This window comes from Aspergillus brasiliensis (assembly GCF_001889945.1).
Source record: "Aspergillus brasiliensis CBS 101740 unplaced genomic scaffold ASPBRscaffold_16, whole genome shotgun sequence".
In the NCBI taxonomy this organism is placed as follows: domain Eukaryota; kingdom Fungi; phylum Ascomycota; class Eurotiomycetes; order Eurotiales; family Aspergillaceae; genus Aspergillus; species Aspergillus brasiliensis.
In genome coordinates, this window is record NW_027137457.1 from 145,397 (window position 1) to 166,133 (window position 20,737).

The following is a 20,737-nucleotide window of genomic DNA, read 5'->3' on the forward strand; positions in this document are numbered from 1 at the left end:
CCCGGACGTATAACGTGGGATTGGAATTGGTGAAAAGGATGGCCTCGTATCGATAGGCAGATTACCGGACTAGTCCCGAAGCGGCAAAGCGGTGGTGAGGTTAGAGCAGCACCTGCTCAATCGAGTGGCTGAGAATGCATCAAGCAACGGCTTCCCGACGAGGCTAGTCCTCCAAGCTATTATTTTAGAGCAGTTTTTAGGGTCCTCTCCATGCAAACTGGAGCATGTCTGTCATTCCCTCAATCTCCCCGATTCCCCGTGGCATTGACATGTCTCGCCCTCTATTTTGCACCTTCTTTCGACATGCGGTTTTACTGTAGGAGGCCAATCTGGCCAATGGTAGAGGCACGGGACTGAAATCAGAGCTCGGTATTACCGGTACCAGAACCCCAAAGCAAGGGCCAATCTTGGACCGATAGCAGTTATCGGCACGAGTCACGGGTTGACGTCGACCGGGCCTGAGGTCTCCGCCGTCTTGGGACGGGCCTTTAGCAAGCATCATGAAGCTTCGACCGGCTCTTGTACATTGTCGACTCTCTTGTCCGTCTCCACTACTTGCTCCCTGCGCCTTCGTCTAGTAATTAGCATCATTTCGACCAGATTAGGTCCTTTCCTTTTACTGCTCTCTTTCGAATTTTTTTGACTGTTTTTACCGGGGGCCCCTCTTCCTTCAGCTTTCTTTTCTTCCGGTGCCTCTCTCTTTTCTCTCACGACCTGCTTTTACCTCAGTCATGACCTTTTCCTCCGACCTCTAACCAGCTCTCCCTATTTATCCTCCAAGTCGTTATTTCCCCCTTCCTCACGCCCTGCTTGGCTCCTATTCCTATCCCAAGAGCTTAGTCAATTGACTTATTCACTATGAGGTGTGTCGCAAAGTCCCAAACTTTACAATCTGATTGGATCGTCCAGCTGACCGGTTCGTCCCTTGTCTAGGTTCGGGGAGCACCTCCGATCTTCTATGATCAAAGAGTACTACTGGTACTACATTGCATACGAGGATCTGAAGAATGCTCTCAAAACCGGTTATGTCACCGAGCCTACGCCCGAAAACGCGAGGCCCGACCGCCAGCCCTGGTCGGAGGATGATGAGAAGCACTTTGTGACCCTGCTGGAGAGCGAATTGGACAAGGTCTTCAACTTTCAGCGAATCAAGAGCGCCGAGATCGCTCGTCGCATCCAAGCCAGCGAGACCGAAGTCAACGATGTCGTATCCCGCTTGGATAATTCCTCAAGTTCTCGCTCAGAAAGCGCCTCAAATTCGCGTTCCAGCCGGAAACCCCCTTCCGACGAAGACTTCTTGTTGCTCGAGCAGGTCTTGAGTGACATCATCGCCGACGTCCACGATCTGGCAAAGTTCACCCAACTGAACTACACAGGCTTTCAGAAAATTATTAAGAAACACGATGTACGCTTTATATTCTATCATGCGCTGCCTGGAATGCAACTTAGGTGCTAATTTCTGGTCTCTAGAAACAAACTGGGTGGCATCTGCGGCCCGTTTTCGCTGCGCGACTCAATGCGAAGCCGTTTTTCAACGACAACTACGATGCGCTCGTGGTCAAGCTTTCGAAGCTTTACGATCTTGTCCGTACCAAAGGTAACCCCGTCAAGGGTGATTCGGCCGCCGGAGGTAGCCAGCAGAACTTTGTCCGTCAGACGACCAAGTACTGGGTTCATCCCGACAATATCACCGAGCTGAAGCTCATCATCCTCAAGGTATGTCCGATCAGCAGCATCTATCACATCCCCAAGGTCCTTGCTGACCAGAGCAGCACCTTCCCGTGCTGGTCTTCAACCCTAGGAAAGAATTCGAGGAAAAAGATGCCGCCATCTCATCCATCTACTACGATAACACCGATACCTGGGAACTCTACCAAGGTCGCTTGAAGAAAACTGAGGGAGCTGAAGCTATCCGACTGCGCTGGTATGGTGGCATGGAAAGTGACCAGATCTTCGTGGAGCGGAAGACCCATCGCGAGGACTGGACGGGAGAGAAGTCCGTCAAGGCGCGTTTCTCTCTCAAGGAGAAGCATGTCAATGCTTATCTCTCCGGTCGCATGACCGTGGAGAGTATTTTCGAGAAGATGCGCCGGGAAGGGAAGAAGAGCGAAGAGGAAATCGACAACCTGGAGCAACTCGCACGGGAAATCCAGTACCGAGTCATCACACGAAAGCTAGTACCTGTGACCCGGTCTTTCTACCACCGAACTGCCTTCCAGCTTCCCGGAGATGCCCGCGTGCGTATATCCCTCGACACGGAGTTGACGATGACCAGGGAGGACAACCTTGATGGTCGCAGCCGGGCTGGAGACAACTGGAGGCGGATGGATATTGGCGTGGATTGGCCCTTCTCCCAGCTTCCTCCCGAGGACGTGGAGCGCTTCCCCTATGCCGTGTTGGAAGTGAAGCTTCAGACGCAAGCGGGCCAAGAGCCACCGCAATGGATCAGAGACCTGACGGCCAGCCACCTGGTCGAGGCGGTACCCAAATACAGTAAATTTATTCACGGCACGGCCACCCTCTTCCCCGATCGTATCAACCTTCTTCCCTTCTGGATGCCGCAGATGGACGTCGACATTCGCAAGCCGGCTACCCGCAAGTTCGGTATTCAGCGGCCTCCGGCCAGCGCACCCTTGTCCACCACCGAAACGCCCGAGGATGACGAGTCGGACGAGGAAGACTCGAACGAAGCACGCTGGGTGGAAAGCACGAACCGGGCTCAGGCCACGACTGCCGATCAAGAAGCCTTGTTTGCTGATACCGATGGAAATGCTTTGGATATAGAGGAGCGCATCGCCGCTCAACCGCTTCCAGGAGACGAGGATTACCCGTTGTACGATTCGGATGCCGAATCTGTGGATTCAGACGAGTTGGAGGAAGCGCGCCGTGTGGGTGGAACATACTACTACAAGCAATTGGCCAAGTACTACGCCCACAACGCTGGACATGCCATGGTGAACTGCTTCATAGCGCTCATCCCCAGACCCCGTCCGACCAGCATGCCGCCCCCGGAACAGAACGGTATCAGCGTCATGGGCAACAAGCGTACGGTGAAGCGCTTCCAAGCCCCCAAGGGCAAGCGTAAGTCAAACCCGTGTTCATTATTTCAAGCGGATCGCTAACCATACCACAGGCATCCACGTCCCCGTCCGCGTCGAGCCGAAGGTCTATTTTGCCGCAGAACGTACCTTCCTCTCGTGGCTGGAGTTTTCCATTCTCCTTGGTACAATTGCGGCTACACTGTTGAACTTTGGAGAGGACTACATTACTTTCGGATCCTCCTGGGCCTTCACCGTGCTGGCTGCGGTCGCCCTTCTATACAGTCTCATGCTATACGTCTGGCGTGTGGACAAGATCCGCAAGCGCCGCGACGTCAAGCGCGTATACTACGAGAAGTGGGGACCGACAGTCGTCGGTCTCGGACTGGTGGTTATCGTCATGGTCAACTTTGGTCTCCGGGCTCGCCAAGCCGGATTCTTGGCTAAAGATGGAGACCTTGACGACGCTCCTCACGGAGGAGAGCTGTGATGCTTTTTCGAATTCTGGGTATAAATTGTCTGAAGTCGTCCTATTTGATTGAATGAATCCTTTTCGTTCCCAGGGTATCATCTTTATATTATCCTCTGCCCCATTCTTTCCAGGTGGAAAGGCTGAGAGAGAACCTTGTACTGATTCTCATCGTCCAATTGTACAAAAGCTCGTGTATGATTTGTTCTTTTCCTTCAGTTGTTTCGTTCAGATACCAGATCGTTTCCTGCCTTGTTCTTGATGAGTTGGTTAAGTTGCTGCGAGATGGAGAAGCAGAGCAGAAAGCAGAAGAAAATTGTTTGACTGATTGATTGGTTGGGATAGTATGTTAGTATAGCGGTTGACAGAGAGTAGTTAGTTAGCAATCAGTCCCTACAAGAATAAATTGATAGTATACAACTGAAGCAGCTGCATTCAACGTAAGCGTTTCGTCTCATACATCCATCATCTCATAACTAATCCCCTAACCCACCTTATACTATTATCCACCCAGCCAGAACATCATCATCATAACTAGTAACTATCTAGTGAAAGGAACAAATCAAGGATTCAAATCCACCACCGGATTAACCGTATCCTCCAGACTAATCGCATTCGGATTCGACTCCCCGACCCCAGAGTACCGGTTAAACCATCCCAGCACCTGCTGATGCCAGACGAGGCTGTTTTCCTGCCCGGTGACCCTATCAAATAGCCCCCCGATTAGCATCCACAACACCCATAATCCTACAAAAAAGGATGATGATGATGATGATGATGAAGAAGGAAGGGAGGTATAAACATACCAATGATCCTCATCCGGGAAATTCAAAAACCGACTGGGCACGCCTCTCTCCTGAAGCGTATTAAACAATCCAATCCCATTCGCCACGGGCATCCGATAGTCCTTGTCGCTGTGGATGACGAGTTGGGGGGTACTGTATTGGAGGACGCGCTCGGGACCGGATGGGTCGGTGTTGTGGAATGCATCGCGTGCTTGCCAGAAGGTGCCGTTGAACTATATATCCATCCATTCGGATTAATATCATGGGGGAAAATGAGAAGAAGGTGAAGGGGGTATAAGTAAGTACTCACCTCATGTTCAACAAACCACAACTCATCCGTCTCGACCCACGCATCTCCGATGAAGGGACCATCGTGGCTAACGAGTGCCTTGAAGTTCCGTCCAAAGTCACTACCTTGGATCCAGGTGATCATGAACGCGCCGAAACTAGGGCCTGCGGCGACGCCGTTGTCGGTGTCGATGAAGTCGTAGGTGTCGTGCACATATTGCCAGGCTTTGGTTAGGTCGTCGTAGGCGGCGCCGGCTTTTTATTGTGTGATCTTGTTAGTGGGATGTGTTGTGTCATGTATGTATTGGGGTAATTGGGAAATTGACATACTCCAGTTTAGTTGGATGGCATCTGTGAGCTGCTGGCCGAACCCAGTGCTCCCTGTGGGATTGGGGAGGATGACGACGTATCCCTGGTCGGCGAAGACCTTGGGGTTCCATCTCAGACTCCAGTTATCGGCCCAGGCGTCTTCGGGGCCGCCGTGGATGAGGAAGGCGAGGGGGTATTTCTTGGATGGGTCGAAGTCTTGTGGATAGATGATCCATCCTTGGAGCTGGGGGTGTTGTTAGTATGTTTTTGAGGTAGGGTTGGGAGGGTTAGCTTACGGTAGTCCAGTTGCCGTCAAAGTAGAACTCTTCGAAGTCGGAGGAACTGAGGCCGCTGAGCTCGGGGTCGATCTCGTTGGCTGATGCCAAGGTCTTGATTACGCCCTCGTCGGCACTGGCAGTATAGACGTTCCAGCTTGTCCAGAACGCGCTGGACGTGACGAGGAGTGTAGAGTTGGAGAGGGCGTATTGAGCCAGAACGGAGCCGCCGTCTGTGAAGTTGGTGGGCGTGAAGTCATCCCCTGCATCGCCGGGGATGGCGAACAGTCTGGTTCGTCCTAGATCTTCGCTTGCCACGACTAGGTTGTCTTTGTCGACCCATGTCAGGGAGGTGGGAGACCGGTCCCAGTCCTTTGCAAGGGGTGAGATGGTCTGATCGGCAATAGAGTACACGTACAGCACATTGCGGTCCGACTCGTATTCTCTGTCAGCCATTTGGAAGTATGCTATCTTATCGCTATTGGGAGAGAACACAGGGTTGCTGGAGTCTCCCTCAACTCCCTCCGGAGTTGCAGAGCTATCAGGGCCGTTGACGGCGAAGGCAGTCGCAGAACCGTCATGCGGAACGAGATACACATAGGAAGCCGTGTTGTTAGCAAGAGGCAGCTCTGGAGCTTTGCTCTTGAAGGCAACCCAGTGGCCGTCAGGCGAGAGGTCATAGTCGTCGTTGCCTCCAAAAGGAGGGAAGGGACTTTCGGCACCCTTGACGGGGTTGACCAGGTTCGTCAGGTCCCCTGAAGAGGTATATTGAACGTTGCCGTCGTCGCTGGTAGAGCTTTGCAGAGTACCGGAGAATACAGCGTGAGAGGCGGTGGTCAGGTAAGTGTTCCAGTGCCGCACAAAGATACTGTCGTAGATGCGGGCTGTGCTGGGATAGGTCTCTGCGAGTTGATCATTGTAGGCGGTTCCATTGGGATAGGACTTTCCACGTAGGATGAAATGCACGTCGCCGGAATCCGTCACGGTTGATTTGATGCCGAGGAAGCCGGCTGAGAGAGAGGCTGCTTTGTAACTGCATCAGACAGGATTAGCACCAGCCGCAGATGCAGCGATGTAAAGATCTGAACCAACCCATTGGCAAAGTCTGAAGTGTCCGTAATCCATAACTCCACACCACCGGGAACCTGCGCATTGGTGCTGTTGATGTAGAGGAGCGTAGAACTGTCGGAACCAAGCCAGATGATCTCCTCGACGTCGTTATCATCAGTGAGAGTGGTCGTCTCTCCGGATTCGAGGTTGATCAAGCTCCACCAGGTACTTTCCGAGTGAGTGTCAAAGGACCATTGGGAGGTCGAGAATAGTCCAGTGTCCTGGTCGTGTCAGCAGACAAGGCTTCTTTGGAAGCTGGAATCGACCATAAGACATACACCGGAGGGATTTGGTATGACTTCGGTTCTGCGTGGGGCACCAATCATCTGCCTGTGTAGAGAAGCCTGTTAGATGTGCCAATATTGTCGTGTCAAGATGTTTGGAGATCTGAGATACTCACTCCGGGGTCAAGGCTGACACTGCCGAGGCCGCAGCAGCCGTGATGGACAGCCACTGAAGAGCTCCCATCTTCGAGGACTTGATGTGATTGACGGGGAAAAAAAGGAATGACTGGCCCTCGAGCCAAGATCAGTATGACATGGCTGCCAGGGCCATTTTATGCCCAGCGGAAGGGTGGGAATCATCTTGTGGCCGGCTGAGCTTCACGACCTGCCAAATCGGGGCCAGCTTGAAGCAAGGGACGGCCAGAGGAACAGCCCAAGCCCTGCTCTGACCCTGTCGATCTAGAAGAACCAACCTTTCCCCTTTCTTAGCAGCGTGTCATTCCATCGTTCATTCTTTCTTGATGACGGCCTCGAGCAGCTGTGGCGTCCGTAAAGCCTAAGTGGACGCTACATTTGGGGAGAATTCAGCTGCCGAGGGACAGTCGAATCAGTTGGAACCCCGGGATAATTTCATCGAGAAATAGAGACTTCACCAACAGCAAGGGAGATGTTTGCAATCCGTGCATCAAATCGAGAAAGCTTGAAGTGTATATTGCGGTTCTCTCCTCAGGCTGAGACATGGTCCGCGGACAGACGAGTTTTGACTCCAACGGAATGGGCCCTTACAGAACAGCCCCCGAACTCTAACAAGTGCAAAAGTAATAGCATAGCAGAAACACTTTATTGTGGGTATCCAGAACCCAACGGCATTACATGTACATATACCTCCCAAAGTCATCAAAGACATGCAGGAACCCCGCGCCTCTCAGTACTCAAAATCATCATCTACTCCTCCCTTGCCAGCATTCTCCTTCTGGACCGCCTCTTGCTTGCGGTACATCTCCGCCACGGCCCGCGTGGTCGTTGCCTGCTCGGGCTTCTTATCGTCTCGGGACTTGATGAATCGGGGGAAGCGAAGAGATACACCCTTTCCTCCCCCAGTCGTCCCCACGAATTCATCCGCCGCAGCCTTGTATCGGGGACTGAGGGTGAGGTCCGCAGTTTTGACCTCCCACACTAGCCGCGGTTCAAACCATACATCGGGTTGGTCCTTGGGAACATTTGAATGGGAGTAGAAGGGCTTGGGCCGATCAATCGTCAGAGGAGAGAGCGCATTGTAGAATTCTTCTAAGATCGCTTCAGAGAATCCTGTGCCGATGTTGCAGATCGTCTCGTAAGTTTGCGTGCTCGAGTTATACGCAGCCAAGAGGAATGCACCGTACACTGATGTACGCTTTCCTCGACCATGATAGGCACCTAGAACAACAAGATCGAGGGAGTCGCCAACTCCGCTGAGGTAGTCCTTCTTGACCTAATGCGTTGTTAGCAGACACATACATAATCGATATCAATCATGCGAGGCTTACCTTGAGCCAATTCCGACTGCGCTTACTAGGCTCATAGCCACTCTCCTCCGTGTCCAACATCTTGACCATCAGACCTTCACATGATGCCTTGACACTATCATCAAGCAGAGTTTGAATCTCGTCCAGCACATTGGTGTTGCCGTACTGAGCGAACTGGAATTCTCCTTCAATCACCTGGAAAGATTCATGCAACAGCTCACGGCGCTCTCGTAGAGATTTCTTAACCGTAGGCTACCCGAGTGTCAGCAGGGTAGAAGACGCAACTGCCAAGTAAAACTTACCTCGCCGTTCAGGAACAGAAGGTCGAAGGCGAATATGCACACCTTGACCTTGACATCTTCCGCTTTGACATCTTTCCTCTTGCGAGTCATGAGTTGTTGGAATGGCAGGACCTTCTTGGCCTCCGTATCCCAAGCAACAGTCTCGCAGTCTAGTACAAAGCTTTGGACCCCCTCTTTGATCCAGCCATCAAGCTTGGCTAGAACGTCAGGGTATTTCTTCGAGAGGTCCTCAGAGTTACGCGAAAAGATCGCACTGAGGCCCTTGCCATCTTTCTTCAAGGTGGCTGTCGCACCCGGATATTGGTGGATCGAGTCAGGAGCGACATAGTGGATCTGGGCGCGTTCCCCGTCGTACTTGTACTCGCAGGTGAACTCCTTTCCTTCGAACCGGTCAAGCACTTCAGTGATGGACTTGGTGGGTTTGGCAAGCATGGGCTTGAGGGGGATACCCGGCTGCAGCTTGCAAACCTTGGGCAGGTTGGTTAGGCCATGCTCGAGAATGGCTGGTATAATCACTTCATACGCCGGCAGTTCGCTGTAGACAGTCTTCAAAATCGCCTCGCCTTCCGCCAACTTCTCAGCAGAGGGGGTCTTCTGGCCCTCCATAGCGGCCTCGTGTGCGACGACAGCTTGGGCAAGGGCGACAAGCACAGTCTTTTCCGCCAGACCAAGTCTAAGCTTTCCTTCTAAGAATCGAACAATGTACTTGGCCTCGCTAGGCCCACCTTTGTCCTTGGTAATATCGATGCCTTTGCTTCCTTTGCCCGCGATTGCTGCGTCCGCAGCCGAAAGCAGCTTTTTAATGCCGGAAATCTTTTTGTCCTGAGAACCATGGCCCTGAACCTTGGCAATACCAAGGAGGCCTTCGTGCACTCCGCGAACTGTCAACGGCTTCGGCTTGAACATAGTTGGCTGGTTAGATCGACTTTTGGCAGCCACCAAGCCAAGGTCTCCGATTTCATGTTGGTCCGTCTTGATCACTGCCAGACTACGTCCGGTACTCTCGCCGATAGCCTTCATGATCAGGGACTCGCCAATGCCCAGTTCAATTCCAGCATAATCCGCAGCCAGCTTGTTGATCATGAGTTGAACAGTTGGGAGCAGATCTTGGGGGGTCAGTCGCAATACTTGCCGAAGGAACAGCGAGCAATGAGCCAGGATCACTAATCGCTTCGTGGTCATCTCGATAAGAGAGAAGGTGGTGCAGAGCGCGGCATAAGGAACAGGGTCCCCAGCTTTCCAATCGGGATAGGGCTCATTTCCAGCAGCCTTCAACGTAGCCTGAGCCTTCTCAATCTTCTTCTTCTTCACCTCAGGCTTCTCTTCGTCCTCACTCGCAGACTGTGCCTCCTCTTCCGCTACTTCATCATCCGAGACGCTCAATTCTTTCTGCGGAGTTTTCTCTCCTGAAGCCTTCTCGACAATGGCTGGTGGCGAGGGCTCTTTTGACTGCGATCGCTTCCTGGGACTTTTAAGTGCTGGAGACTTCCGTTTGGGGGTGGAGGGGGCTTCGTCCTTTCGAGAAGCCTTGCGGCGGCGCTTGCTGACAGGCTGGACGTCATCATCTTCGTCCTCGCTGCTATTTTCCCTCTTTAATTTGTTCTGATCGACAGGCTCGTCTGCCTTGACAGCCTCTTGCTTCGACTCAGTTGTTGGCCCTACTGTGTCAGTGCCACCGTTCGCGTCCCCATTAGCTCCATGTCCATTGACAGGTTCTGGATCTTGCGCCGTTTCCGACTCGGTATCCTTCTTGGCGGACTTGCTCTTCTTGTTCGAAAATGATAGCGTAGTCTGTTTCTTGGGAGCTTCTTTTGGGTCTGAATTCGAACCGAAGAATCGCCTGTCAATTGAGAAGCCTGTATTAGCAATCCATACGAATATGACTTACAGATGCATCCGAGATCCAGCCGCACAGACGCACCCAAGAGTCAACTGGGAATGCCTAACATACCCCAGGGTAGCTTGCTTCCTGCCTTTCGAATCGGCCATTATGAGTGGAGATCGCGCTGCGCTTGAACCAATGCTATTATAGTGTTTTCCCAGCTGCTGATAGACCCCAAAATGCCTTGACTGTGAAGAAGGAAATGGCGAGCCTCTGTGCGACAAGTCACCACTGTAGAAAGGCGACTCAAGCTGCGAAGGCGCCGGGGCAGGTCTCCTGCAAGGGTATCGTAATAGTGGCGCAAGAAACGCGGAAGGGCGAGTAGCGGGCATAGACGTTATCTTAAACGTCCTGCATCCTAAAATGGGAGTTTAGCGGTTTATATGCTGGGAGTTGTCGACTTCCAAAAATCAGGCACCCAAGGTCGACATCTACTGCTGCCTTCACGGAGCCTTCCATTGCTTAAACGGGAACGCGACGTGACGTGACGCGAGATCCATTAAGGTCACGTGATCATGCTTGGGAGCAGATGACCAGCGCCAGTCAGCTAACTTGAATGGCGAAACGAGAAGATAACAAAATATCAAGATTTTAAGCACTTGTACAGGAGTAGACCTCTAGAAAATTGAGGCGATTGTGACCTGTTGGATATCCAGCGAATAGCTACAGTCAAACATTGCGTACTCCCTTAAATCACCGCCTTCATAATATCCGGCAGAATGCGGGGGCGAAGGCGGCAAGCGACTATCGATAATGGCCTGGTCTGTCAGGCAGCATCTTCCATCTTCGGATTTCCAGCAATTGGCCCGAAGTCGTGCATCTTCCATATCTGTGTTGCATATCAGATGGCTGAGGGATCGAATGCGAGTATAGTCCAATATTGTCTCTGATTATACCGATGGAGGTCTCTAGACAGGAAGCGTTTAGCAAGGTAAGAACTGTGCTCCACGGTAAAATAGCTGCTTGCTAATAAATAGAAGCTTAAACCACCATGTGTTGAGCTCAGCTCGGTGGGCCTGCGATTCCGTGGGCGACAAGCAACTCCAAACGATGTCTTTCGAGCCCTTCAGCCAGTGTACAAGGTTCTGGACGAGCTGGCTCGTAAAGATGCCTTAGATGAGAAGTTAGCTGAATATGCATTCTTCCCACTATGCCATATCTTCAATGAAACCCAAAGGGCTCCTGTCAACTGCTTAGAACTTTCCGTCAAGTGCCTGCGCATCCTTGTTGAGAAAGGATGGGGAAGACGCTTGTCGCCACAGATGGGCAAGCAGCTCATCATTCTGCTAACATTGATCGTGGGTGGCACGCCGAACAAGTCGGGTGAAACCAATTCAGCGCAGACTCGGTCACCAGAGCTCGCAATTGCGGGATTCAACTGTCTTCTCGCTATTTTCTCTGTCCTAGATGGACCTGTCGCTAAGCAGACCATCTATCATGAAGTCGGCACCGCCACTGTTGTTGACCAGATGGTCTACCTTATGCTTGAAGGCGCCGCAGACGAGGGATCCGACGAGCTCTGTATATCCGCAGCCAAGTCACTCCAAGCACTTTTTCAGCGCATCACAGATCGGGTAGTGTTGGCGAGTATCATGCCACGGACAGTGTCAACTCTGACGAAGATCATAAAACCGTCGACTCAAGTCCGACGGTCGTATAAGCTTCTGTCGGTCTGTTTACAGATCTTCAGCTACCTGCTAAAGACGGTGCTGAATGATCAGGTCGCCAACACTTCTGAGAAGTCAAGTACTTCCCAGAATGCGGAGGATCAGCTGGTGCTTGACGCATCTTGGCTCAAAGCTACTGCTACACAGATCAAACTCGCTCTTGCAAATGTGACCCAAATAAGGCGACATGATCGACCTGAGGTGCAGACCGCACTCCTGGAACTCTGCTTGATGATAGTTGAAGACTGCCAGGAGACACTGCAGGAGGCACTCCCCATCATCGTGGAGACTGTTGTTGTGTTGTCGAACGTGGATGAAAACCAGGTGCCGAATGAGGCATTCGTTGCACTAAGACATCATGCTACCACTTATCCAGCCGTAATTGACTCTTTGAAGAACTCTCTTCATACCTGGGTCACTGCCTTCCCGAGGACCATGCAGAGCAACGACGAAACGGCGAAACAGTGGGCGGTTAAGCAAATATCAACTGCCTTTCAGGTTTTGTCGCAGGTACAATCCGGTTCTGATCTCCTTGCAGCTAGCCTGGCGTCAGGCATTTGCGACAGTGTGGCAGCGTCTTTGAACAGTTCGACAAGCGCTCTCCAGCCCCTCAGTTCTGATGTTGCAAATGACCAGACTCTGGAAGTACTCAATCATGGGGTTAAATCGGCCTCGTTTCCTCCAGTCATTCTCGAGCACAGAAGCCAGCAACAAACACTGAATGACTTGCAATCCATGATTATCAGGCTCAACGCGTCTGAGTCTGGCAGTGAGATAACACGCCTCATCATCAATCGAGTTCACCAAGAGAAGGGAAATGCTCTCGTTGCACCTCTATGGCTAGGATTGACGTTCCTAAAGAGCAACACCCAGCTCACATCTATATTCGATGACTTCATCTCCGCGGATGAACTCGAACCTTCAGGTCAACGTCTGTCAAGATCTGGCATGATTGAAGAGTTGTACTACGTCTCATTGCCTATACTCAACGAACCATTGCTCGACGATTCAAGGGACTGGCGAGTGCAGGCACTTGCTCTAGAGGCCGTGGCCCTTCAGGCCCAGCAGCTCGGGGAGGCCTTTCGCCCAGAGCTAATGGACGCATTATACCCTGTCCTTCAATTGTTGGCATCCAGCAACTCGAGTCTCCAGAAACATGCTATGACGTGCCTTAATATTCTCACCACGGCCTGCAATTACGGAGACGCCAGCACAATGATTGTTGAGAACGTTGATTATCTTGTGAACTCGGTCGCGCTAAAGCTCAACACCTTTGACGTCTCCCCATACCCACCACAAGTGCTCCTGATGATGGTTAAGCTGTCCGGCGTGCGGCTGATTCCTTACCTCGATGACCTGGTGGACTCCATCTTCAGCATACTGGACATGTACCATGGCTATCCCAAGCTTGTCGAGATGATGTTCCGGACTCTAGCCGCCATCGTCGAAGAAGGCGCAAAAAGCCCCTCCTTCCTAGCAATCGACAACGGCAAGGACAGCAAAGAGCTTGACCACCGCAAGAAGCCTTACGAAAGACTACAGATTTCTACTCTCGTCCAGGACCTCACCCACCGCAAAGCAAAGCGTGCAAAACTGGCGGAAGACCTGGGAGACGTAGACGAAGTCATTCCACACCCAAAAAAGCCATGGACAAGCGACTCCGGAACACCCAAGCAACAAGAACCCGATCTGAGCACCACCTCCATCGACGATCTCCTCAAGGAAGACGACGACCCAGATGAACCACTCCCACCACCGCGTGAAGCTGAAGACAGCGAGAAGCCCCTAAGCAAACCGCACAACCTCCTCCTCCACATCATCAAATCCATCCCATCCCATCTCTCCTCCCCATCGCCATACCTCCGCCGCTCCCTCCTCACCATCCTCATCGACGTCTTCCCAACCCTGGCCGCACACGAGAACAGCTTCCTCCCACTAATTAACGACCTCTGGCCCGCCGTATCCGCAAGAATCAGCTTCCCATCCTCCCTCACCACCACCGCCACCAGCACCGGCACAAAATCGACCGAGATCATCGACACCCGCCTTAAACAATCCCCCACCGAATTCTCCTTCCAAGAAGAAACCTTCGTCACCACAACAGCCTGCAAAGCCATCGAAACCATGTGCAAAACCGCCGGCGACTTCATGGCCTCACGCATCGAAACCGAATTCCCGCGCTGGGAGCGTCTCTATACTCGCACATGGGATAAAGTGCGTCAAGACGCCGAGAAAGCAATGGAAAGACGAGCCCAGCAGCAGCAGCAACAATCCCTATACCAACAAGACTCAAACACACTAGTTTTATCCTCATCTACATCCACATTCACACCATCCCTCTCCCTCACCACAACCGGCACCCACGGCACCCGCACATTCACCCCGCACCACGCGCTCTGGCGCGCCATGGTCCCATTATTCATCACACTCCTCACGCACGTCCGTCTCCCTCTATCCATCGGAGACAGAATCTGCGAGTTCCTAGCAGCTTGGATAGTGCGGTACGCTGGACCGGAGTATTACTCCTCCCGGACTCAGCCTCAGCCTACTACTACCCAACCAGCAGAAACTGCAGGTGCAGGTGCAGATGCATCATCCTCCCTAACCGTGGAAATCCAATCCGTCGAGGATGTAATTCAGGCCATGGAGACGTGGAATGCCGACTTAACGTGGTTTATTTTCCGGGAGGAGAGGGCGGCGTTGAGGAGAGTGTTGGAGAAGAGTAAGAGGACGACTTTGACGACAACGACGACGAAGATTCAGACGCAGCCTCGAGCTCCTTTGATTTGTGAGGTGGTTGAGGAGGAAGAGGAGACGTTGAGGTCGTGGTCCATGCCAGGGACGGGGTTGAGGTTTGCGGAGCTGGCGTTTTGAAGCATAACTATTTACTAGATATTTGGCTTGATGTATGTATGTTTGGAGTCGCGTCAATATTGTAGATAGAAATAGTATTACTTGTGTCTTTTGTGATATGTCTGGTTTCATGGGACTCGTAGCGAGGGTGCGGCTGGGTCCTGTTATTCAGACGTACGGTTCAGTTGGAATGACCGACGTGGAAAAGTGGAAGTAGTCTTGAGTCGAGTGAAATACGAAAGGGAAGTCATGTGGTCTACGTGCGGCATAATGAAAATTACTGGCAGGATATGCGATGAGAGATATCAATTGCAGCTAGCTAAAACTAATGTTTTTTCGTTAAGCTTATTTCAAACTTCTGGAACAAACAATAGGCAGAGCGAAACTGTCACATCCAAAAAGAGCGGGGATCAGTTGGAACAAACAACACAATCACGCGACAAAATCAAGTAGTCCCGAAAAGTGTCTGGAGAGCAGACAAATGACGGTGGCAAAGTTGGGTCACTCATCTAGTCGCTCTCCTCCTCGCTCTCTTCCTCACTCTCAGCGTTCTCGAGCCACTCGAGGAAGGGCTCCGCAGCCTTGCGGACCTTCTTGCTGGTCTGGAGGTCGACGTACTTCTTGCTGGCCTTGGAGCCCCACGCCTTGAGGGTCTCCTCAGAGACGAGATCGTGCTCGTAGTACTTGAGCAAGACAGCGGGGACCTGGCCAATCAGCTCAGGGTGATCCTTGCCGACAAAGCGCTCGGTGCCACCGAGGAAAGCCTTCTCGTGGCGCTCGGAGGTGATCATCTTCTTCAGCAGGGCAGCACGAGAAGGAACCTGCTTGGCGATCTTCTCATCGAAGATGGTCTGGGCCAGAACAGCCAGAGTCTTGTGCTTGTTCTCAATGCCGTACTCCTTAGCCTTCATGTAGATATCCACGTCACTAACAGCGGTGACACCGCCCTTCTCAGAAGCGGCGTTGAGGATCCAGCTGCCAAGCTCGTCGTAGGCAGAGGGGCCGTCGGCACCCTCGTCATCACCGTCCTCAAGAACCAGGGAGCGCTTGAGATCATCGGGGAGCTCCTTGGCACGAGCCTTGACGGCCTCCTCAGACACGTCAACAGCCCATTCACCGTCATCGATGTCATCAGCCTCGATGTCCTTGGCACCGGCCTTGATACGGCGAGTGAGTTCGTCATCGCTGCCTGCTTCCAAGGCAACATCGCCGTTCTCCTCATCACCGTTCTCGGAGTTGTTGCTATCTCCGGGGCTGCCATCCTTGTCGCCATTCGCGGTGTCATTCTCCTTCTTGTTTCGATCACGACGGGCCTTCTTCGCCGCCTTGTCCTTCTTCCCTCCCTTGCCCGTCGCGCCGTTGCGGATGATGAAGGTGCTCAGTTTCAGACGGGGGTCGACCTCGGAGCGCTGTCCACAGGCCTTGCAGTCCAAAAAGATCTTTTCATCCTTGATGTTGACATCCGTTTCCGGATTCTTACATTTCTTGCACAGCACGAACTTGGAGATAAAGCCATCCAGATAGTCCTGAAGCTTGGGGGCATCATGGGCACCGTTGATGATCCAGCGATCATCGGTTGGCTTGGCGTTGGCCTGAGCACCCAGCTCGAAGCCAAAGTACTTGATCACGTAAGATGGAGGGCGGCTGAGCGACTGAGCGACCGAGTTCAGGTTGACGACGACGGTCTTGATACCATTGCCCTTGCCCTCAATCTTGGACTGAAGGCGCTCCATCTTGTAACGGTAGAAGGGATCGGAGACATCCCGACGAATGTTGACAGTGGCCATGATGACGGTTGGTTGATTGGTGAAATCTTCACGAGACTAAGCGAAATGGTTTATATGAAGAAGAAGCGGGAGGGATTCTGGACTAGGAATATCTTGACAAAACAAGACATGCGTGGGATATTCCTAATTTGGGAGGAATGGTGGCGGTTGAGATCGAATTTTTTTCTGTTAGAGACGAATGATGGACACAGCGAATACGGCAGCCCTCAGCTTTCAGCCACAGGACTTCGAATGTATACTACAAGGTTTCGACGTGAAGCGAAACGATTGCAGCTTGAGCGGCAGGTGGTGATCGAGATCTCTGACGCAGGACGAATACATAGACAAGTTCTCGACCGACTCTGTTTTTCAGTGGCTTTCTCCGGCAAGGAAGAGAGAGAAACCAACGGGTGGTTCTTCTGTTGGAAGAAAGCAAGACGATCCGGTCAGCTTCGTAATACTGATGGAGGCCTGACAGCAGGGCCGGAAGGGAAAGGGAACTAACCAGAGTGGTTTGAGCGTGAACAAAACGTGTGTGGGAAACCAGCAGGCGAAGGTAAAAAGCCTGGCGGAAAGAGCCTTTTAAAGACGCAAGAGCGTTGTAAAGCTGATGAGATAGTGATGAGAAAAACCTGAACGGTGGATGAGTTGAGAAAGTGGGTGGGAAGAGGGAAAGAGGAGAAGAAGAAGAGAAGAAAGAGAGAAAAGAAGGAAAGAATGGGAAATGAACGCCCAAAACAAAAAAAGGGAAAAGTCCGAGCCGATTTGCTAAGGCTCCCAACCAGTAAAAATCGGAAAATCGGCGAGGAAGAAAAAAAAAAGGGAAAAAATGCGCGCGTCTGAGTCAGCCGAGGCATCTCTAGGCGCCACTTTCATTAATAAAACTGCATCTTGTTCGACTACAAGAATACTACTACTGTCTATGTCCATATTAATTGTCTCGGTCTTTTTTCTCTTCTCTTTGCTCGCTTCGTTTGTAGTTCTCCCATAAGATAGTATAACTGGGTTTTCACTTCGTATTTTGGGAGAGGGTTCAGTGTCACTCTCCTTGTTCATTTGAGAAGAAACAGGTCGCACATCATTTGGCTTTTGTGCCTACCAACGGCGTACAGACAGTGCTGTCCTTCTTCAGTGGAGCCCATTGGTCATTGTGAGCCCAGTGCTTCGGGTCCGACTACTAACTAGTAGCGTGCACGGCGACTTTCAGTGTGCTTAAAGTGCAGAAAACTGCCAGACTACCTTAGGTCGTTAGTAGTTAACTTATTCTTGACTTCACCATGCTTATGCTTCTGGTAGAGGTGATTAGGGGATTGTCGTTGCCTGTTCCAATCCCAACATGTGCCCCTGCATGGGCTTGTCTTCTATTTTAGGGCCGGATACACAGGCTTAGGCAACCTTTGGGGTAACTTTCGGGTAGTCGGTGTTTCTCTATCTTGGTCTCTACCGTGCGACCGTGTGAGCCTGCACAACTTGATCATTGGTCGAGGGTGAGAAGCACGAGCAGACACCGGCCATCGGCGGAGCAACTATCGCCATCCGAAGTGGAGCCAGGAGTTTCAAGCACAACACTCATTTCTGCTGCATCAGTAACTTTCACAGTAGCTATGGGGTGAAGTACTTAATGGGATGCAGCTGACCACTTAGCATTTCTTGATGCATCAATAGGAGGTGCTAGCTCGAGGATAGTGGTCAACTATATTGATCATGGAGTATACCATCGATTTCAATCTTGAGGTGGTCATTTCAATAGTAGGGGATATTACCTCTTTCGTACTAGTGACTAGCTCCAACGTCCTTTAGGTCGTTGCATTAATATCATATGATTTTATGGTCGCATTCTGATATGAAAAGACGTAGAAGTAACCAATATCCTCGTCTCCGTTGTGAAGAAGGAAGCGGGAGAATAGTCAGTAGTAAGTAGTGACTTAGTAGTTATGGGAGGATGATGTCGAAGGAGGCCAATGACTAACTTCGGCCGTGACCCCCACTCTTCCCAACATCGTCCAAGTCTCGCTTGCCTGCTGCTCGTGGGCCCTCCAATATACTGCCGTGACCATCGTGGGACTCGAACTATCAGTCAATTGCATATAGCCGGTAAGTATTGTCTTCTGTTCTTATGGATTTCGAAAAGCTAGAAGTACTCAGCCTGGTGTGTTGCGTCACATAAATCTAATCACAGCCCAACCAGTTTCCACAAAATGACTCTGGATCTCTCGGTATACCTGGTCACTGACTCAACCCCGGCCATCCTCAAGGGTCGTGACCTGTGTGCTGTCGTCGAGGAGGCTGTCAAAGGAGGTGAGTTGTTCATTCTCGCGGAGTTTTTCTGCCGACTGACGATTGGTTGAGGTGTGACGATTGTCCAGTATAGAGACAAGAAAAGTGACACGGGCGTCCAAGTAGAGACCGCCAAGAAATTGCACCAAATCACCAAGAAGTACAATGTGCCTCTGCTGATCAACGACCGTGTTGACGTCGCTCTTGCTGCTGGTGTAGAAGGTGTTCACTTGGGTCAAGATGACATGGGTAGGTCTGGACATGAGTTTTCTATTCGCCGTAGTCTGACTGCTCGCAGCTATCGAGGTAGCCAAGAAGCTTCTTCCCGAAAATGCCATCATCGGCATCACTGCCTCGTCTATCGAGGAGGCGCAGAAGGCAGTTGCTGCAGGTGCCGACTACCTCGGAGTCGGCACCATGTTCGCTACTCCGACGTACGGACCCGGCTAAGATGGATGGAGTGTGCATCACTGACGATGAGCAGGAAAACCAACACCAAGTCCATCATTGGTACAGCTGGAACCCAGGCCATCCTCGAGGCTATCTCAGAGTCAGGCCGCTCTGTTGGAACTGTCTGCATTGGAGGAATCAACGCTTCCAATGTCCAGCGCGTTCTCTACCAGTCCCGCGCTCCCCATAAGGCTCTTGACGGCGTTGCGATCGTCAGCGCTATCATGGCTGCAGATGACCCGAAGGCAGCGGCCGCTGAGTTTGTGAAGCTCGTCTCCAGCCCTCCCCCTTTTGTCCGGAGCGAGGTTCCTACCCCTGCCCGTGATACCTCCGCACTGCTCGAACAGGTGCCTCAGGTGGTCCAGGAGGTCGTCAAGGGTCATCCACTGGTGCACAACATGATCAACTATGTTGTGGCTAACTTTGTCGCCAACATCGCGCTTTCCATGTATTTCTTCCCTACAGCCCCCATGCAACCAATGACCTTTGCCAACGATCTTTAGGGGCGCATCGCCAATCATGTCACCGTACGGAGATGAGGCTGTCGATCTCTGCAAATTCGACGGTGCCCTGGTTATCAACATGGGCACTCTCACAGGCGAGAGCATCCCTAACTACCTGAAAGCCCTTAAAGCTTACAACGTGCGCGGCAACCCTGTGGTGTACGACCCCGTCGGCGCCGCAGCTACCAGCATCCGTCGGGGAGCCGTCACCCAGCTCATGGCAGGCGGATACTTTGACCTCATCAAGGGCAACGAAGGAGAGATCCGTCAGGTGTTTGGCAGCAGCGGCGTAACGCAGCGTGGTGTCGACAGCGGGCCCAGCAATCTCGACAGCCACGGAAAGGCCCGACTGGCGCGTGATCTCGCCAGGAGAGAGCGTAAGTTCACTACACGACTTGACGAAACATGGCTGACCATAGTAGACAACATTGTCCTCCTCACCGGCGCCACCGACTACCTCAGTGATGGAGAGCGCGTTGTGGCGGTCTCTAATGGTCATGAACTCCTTGGCCAAGTGACTGGCGTAGGTTCTTGATATCAAGTTACAGAGAATATGCTAACAATGCTCGTTTAGACCGGTTGTGCCGTGGGCACCGTCTCCGGTGCCTTTTTGACCACGCACCCCAAGGACAAGTTCCTTGCCGTACTTGCAGGTATCTTGATGTACGAGATTGCCGCAGAGAATGCGGCATCAAAGGACAACGTACAGGGCCCGGGCAGCTTTGTGCCGGCGTTCCTGGACGCGCTGTATGCCATCCGGCAGGCAGCTCTGAAAGGCGACCACAGTTGGTTCGCCGGCCGGGCAAAGGTGGAGGAGATACAGCTGTAATTTGGTATGAGTTGGATATAACTATATAGAAATGGCTTATAGACTTGGATAATCAAAAGCAGTTACTTCATTGCCGTCAACTTTCGAGGATCTCCCACTGTATGTAAAATACTGCCTGACAAAACAGGCACATAATTTCCCCGCACCTGACCTCCAACTCTGTCCGGCTTCCCCGCTTCTTCTATCTCTCCCAAATCTCATCTTA

At 52.0% G+C, this 20,737-nt stretch overlaps 6 protein-coding genes across 6 annotated transcripts; 3 read left to right on the top strand and 3 right to left on the bottom strand.

The window, feature by feature from the left end:
* Positions 1 to 458: 458 nt before the first annotated feature.
* vtc4 (putative vacuolar transporter chaperone (Vtc4)) lies at positions 459 to 3,528 on the top strand (the record flags this gene model as incomplete). The annotated part of the gene is made up of 5 exons (XM_067629017.1): positions 459 to 863; positions 934 to 1,405; positions 1,471 to 1,716; positions 1,773 to 3,081; positions 3,134 to 3,528. The coding sequence occupies exons 1-5, from the start codon at positions 859 to 861 to the stop codon at positions 3,526 to 3,528; spliced, it is 2,427 nt and encodes an 808-aa protein (XP_067474581.1). The 5' UTR covers positions 459 to 858.
* Positions 3,529 to 3,839: 311 nt separating this feature from the next.
* Positions 3,840 to 6,865, bottom strand: dppV (dipeptidyl peptidase DppV). The gene is made up of 7 exons (XM_067623177.1): positions 6,675 to 6,865; positions 6,553 to 6,604; positions 6,257 to 6,495; positions 5,186 to 6,197; positions 4,911 to 5,133; positions 4,603 to 4,835; positions 3,840 to 4,525 (listed from the first exon to the last, which is right to left on the bottom strand). The coding sequence occupies exons 1-7, from the start codon at positions 6,740 to 6,742 to the stop codon at positions 4,070 to 4,072; spliced, it is 2,283 nt and encodes a 760-aa protein (XP_067474582.1). The 5' UTR covers positions 6,743 to 6,865; the 3' UTR covers positions 3,840 to 4,069.
* Positions 6,866 to 7,192: 327 nt separating this feature from the next.
* ASPBRDRAFT_47883 (DNA ligase (ATP) CDC9) lies at positions 7,193 to 10,756 on the bottom strand. The gene is made up of 4 exons (XM_067625971.1): positions 10,257 to 10,756; positions 8,306 to 10,145; positions 8,025 to 8,255; positions 7,193 to 7,969 (listed from the first exon to the last, which is right to left on the bottom strand). Exons 1-4 carry the CDS (start codon positions 10,292 to 10,294, stop codon positions 7,424 to 7,426), a joined length of 2,655 nt encoding a protein of 884 aa, XP_067474583.1. The 5' UTR covers positions 10,295 to 10,756; the 3' UTR covers positions 7,193 to 7,423.
* A 329-nt stretch (positions 10,757 to 11,085) lies between these two features.
* ASPBRDRAFT_200057 (uncharacterized protein) lies at positions 11,086 to 14,728 on the top strand (the record flags this gene model as incomplete). Its single annotated transcript, XM_067621388.1, has 2 exons — positions 11,086 to 11,118; positions 11,168 to 14,728. The coding sequence occupies 2 exons, from the start codon at positions 11,086 to 11,088 to the stop codon at positions 14,726 to 14,728; spliced, it is 3,594 nt and encodes a 1,197-aa protein (XP_067474584.1).
* Positions 14,729 to 15,216: 488 nt separating this feature from the next.
* On the bottom strand, positions 15,217 to 16,494 carry ASPBRDRAFT_136036 (translation initiation factor eIF5; the record flags this gene model as incomplete). Its single annotated transcript, XM_067618756.1, has 1 exon — positions 15,217 to 16,494. One exon carries the CDS (start codon positions 16,492 to 16,494, stop codon positions 15,217 to 15,219), a length of 1,278 nt encoding a protein of 425 aa, XP_067474585.1.
* A 1,834-nt stretch (positions 16,495 to 18,328) lies between these two features.
* Positions 18,329 to 20,610, top strand: ASPBRDRAFT_47886 (bifunctional hydroxyethylthiazole kinase/thiamine-phosphate diphosphorylase). The gene is made up of 7 exons (XM_067625972.1): positions 18,329 to 18,771; positions 18,823 to 18,999; positions 19,049 to 19,184; positions 19,235 to 19,648; positions 19,704 to 20,080; positions 20,126 to 20,226; positions 20,278 to 20,610. The coding sequence occupies exons 1-7, from the start codon at positions 18,672 to 18,674 to the stop codon at positions 20,530 to 20,532; spliced, it is 1,560 nt and encodes a 519-aa protein (XP_067474586.1). The 5' UTR covers positions 18,329 to 18,671; the 3' UTR covers positions 20,533 to 20,610.
* The last annotated feature ends 127 nt before the right edge of the window (positions 20,611 to 20,737 follow it).

Coding starts and splice junctions, on each gene's coding strand:
- dppV (XM_067623177.1), bottom strand. CDS start 6,742: ATGGGAGCTCTTCAGTGGCTGTCCATCACGGCTGCTGCGGCCTCGGCA. Junction 6,605..6,674: donor GTGTCAGCCTTGACCCCGGA/GTGAGTATCTCA, acceptor TTCTCTACACAG/GCAGATGATTGGTGCCCCAC. Junction 4,526..4,602: donor TGTGGTTTGTTGAACATGAG/GTGAGTACTTAC, acceptor ATGGATATATAG/TTCAACGGCACCTTCTGGCA.
- ASPBRDRAFT_47883 (XM_067625971.1), bottom strand. CDS start 10,294: ATGGCCGATTCGAAAGGCAGGAAGCAAGCTACCCTGGG. Junction 10,146..10,256: donor AGGAAGCAAGCTACCCTGGG/GTATGTTAGGCA, acceptor CTCAATTGACAG/GCGATTCTTCGGTTCGAATT. Junction 7,970..8,024: donor GCAGTCGGAATTGGCTCAAG/GTAAGCCTCGCA, acceptor ACAACGCATTAG/GTCAAGAAGGACTACCTCAG.
- ASPBRDRAFT_47886 (XM_067625972.1), top strand. CDS start 18,672: ATGACTCTGGATCTCTCGGTATACCTGGTCACTGACTCAACCCCGGCC. Junction 19,649..19,703: donor GCCAACATCGCGCTTTCCAT/GTATTTCTTCCC, acceptor AACGATCTTTAG/GGGCGCATCGCCAATCATGT. Junction 20,227..20,277: donor TCCTTGGCCAAGTGACTGGC/GTAGGTTCTTGA, acceptor ATGCTCGTTTAG/ACCGGTTGTGCCGTGGGCAC.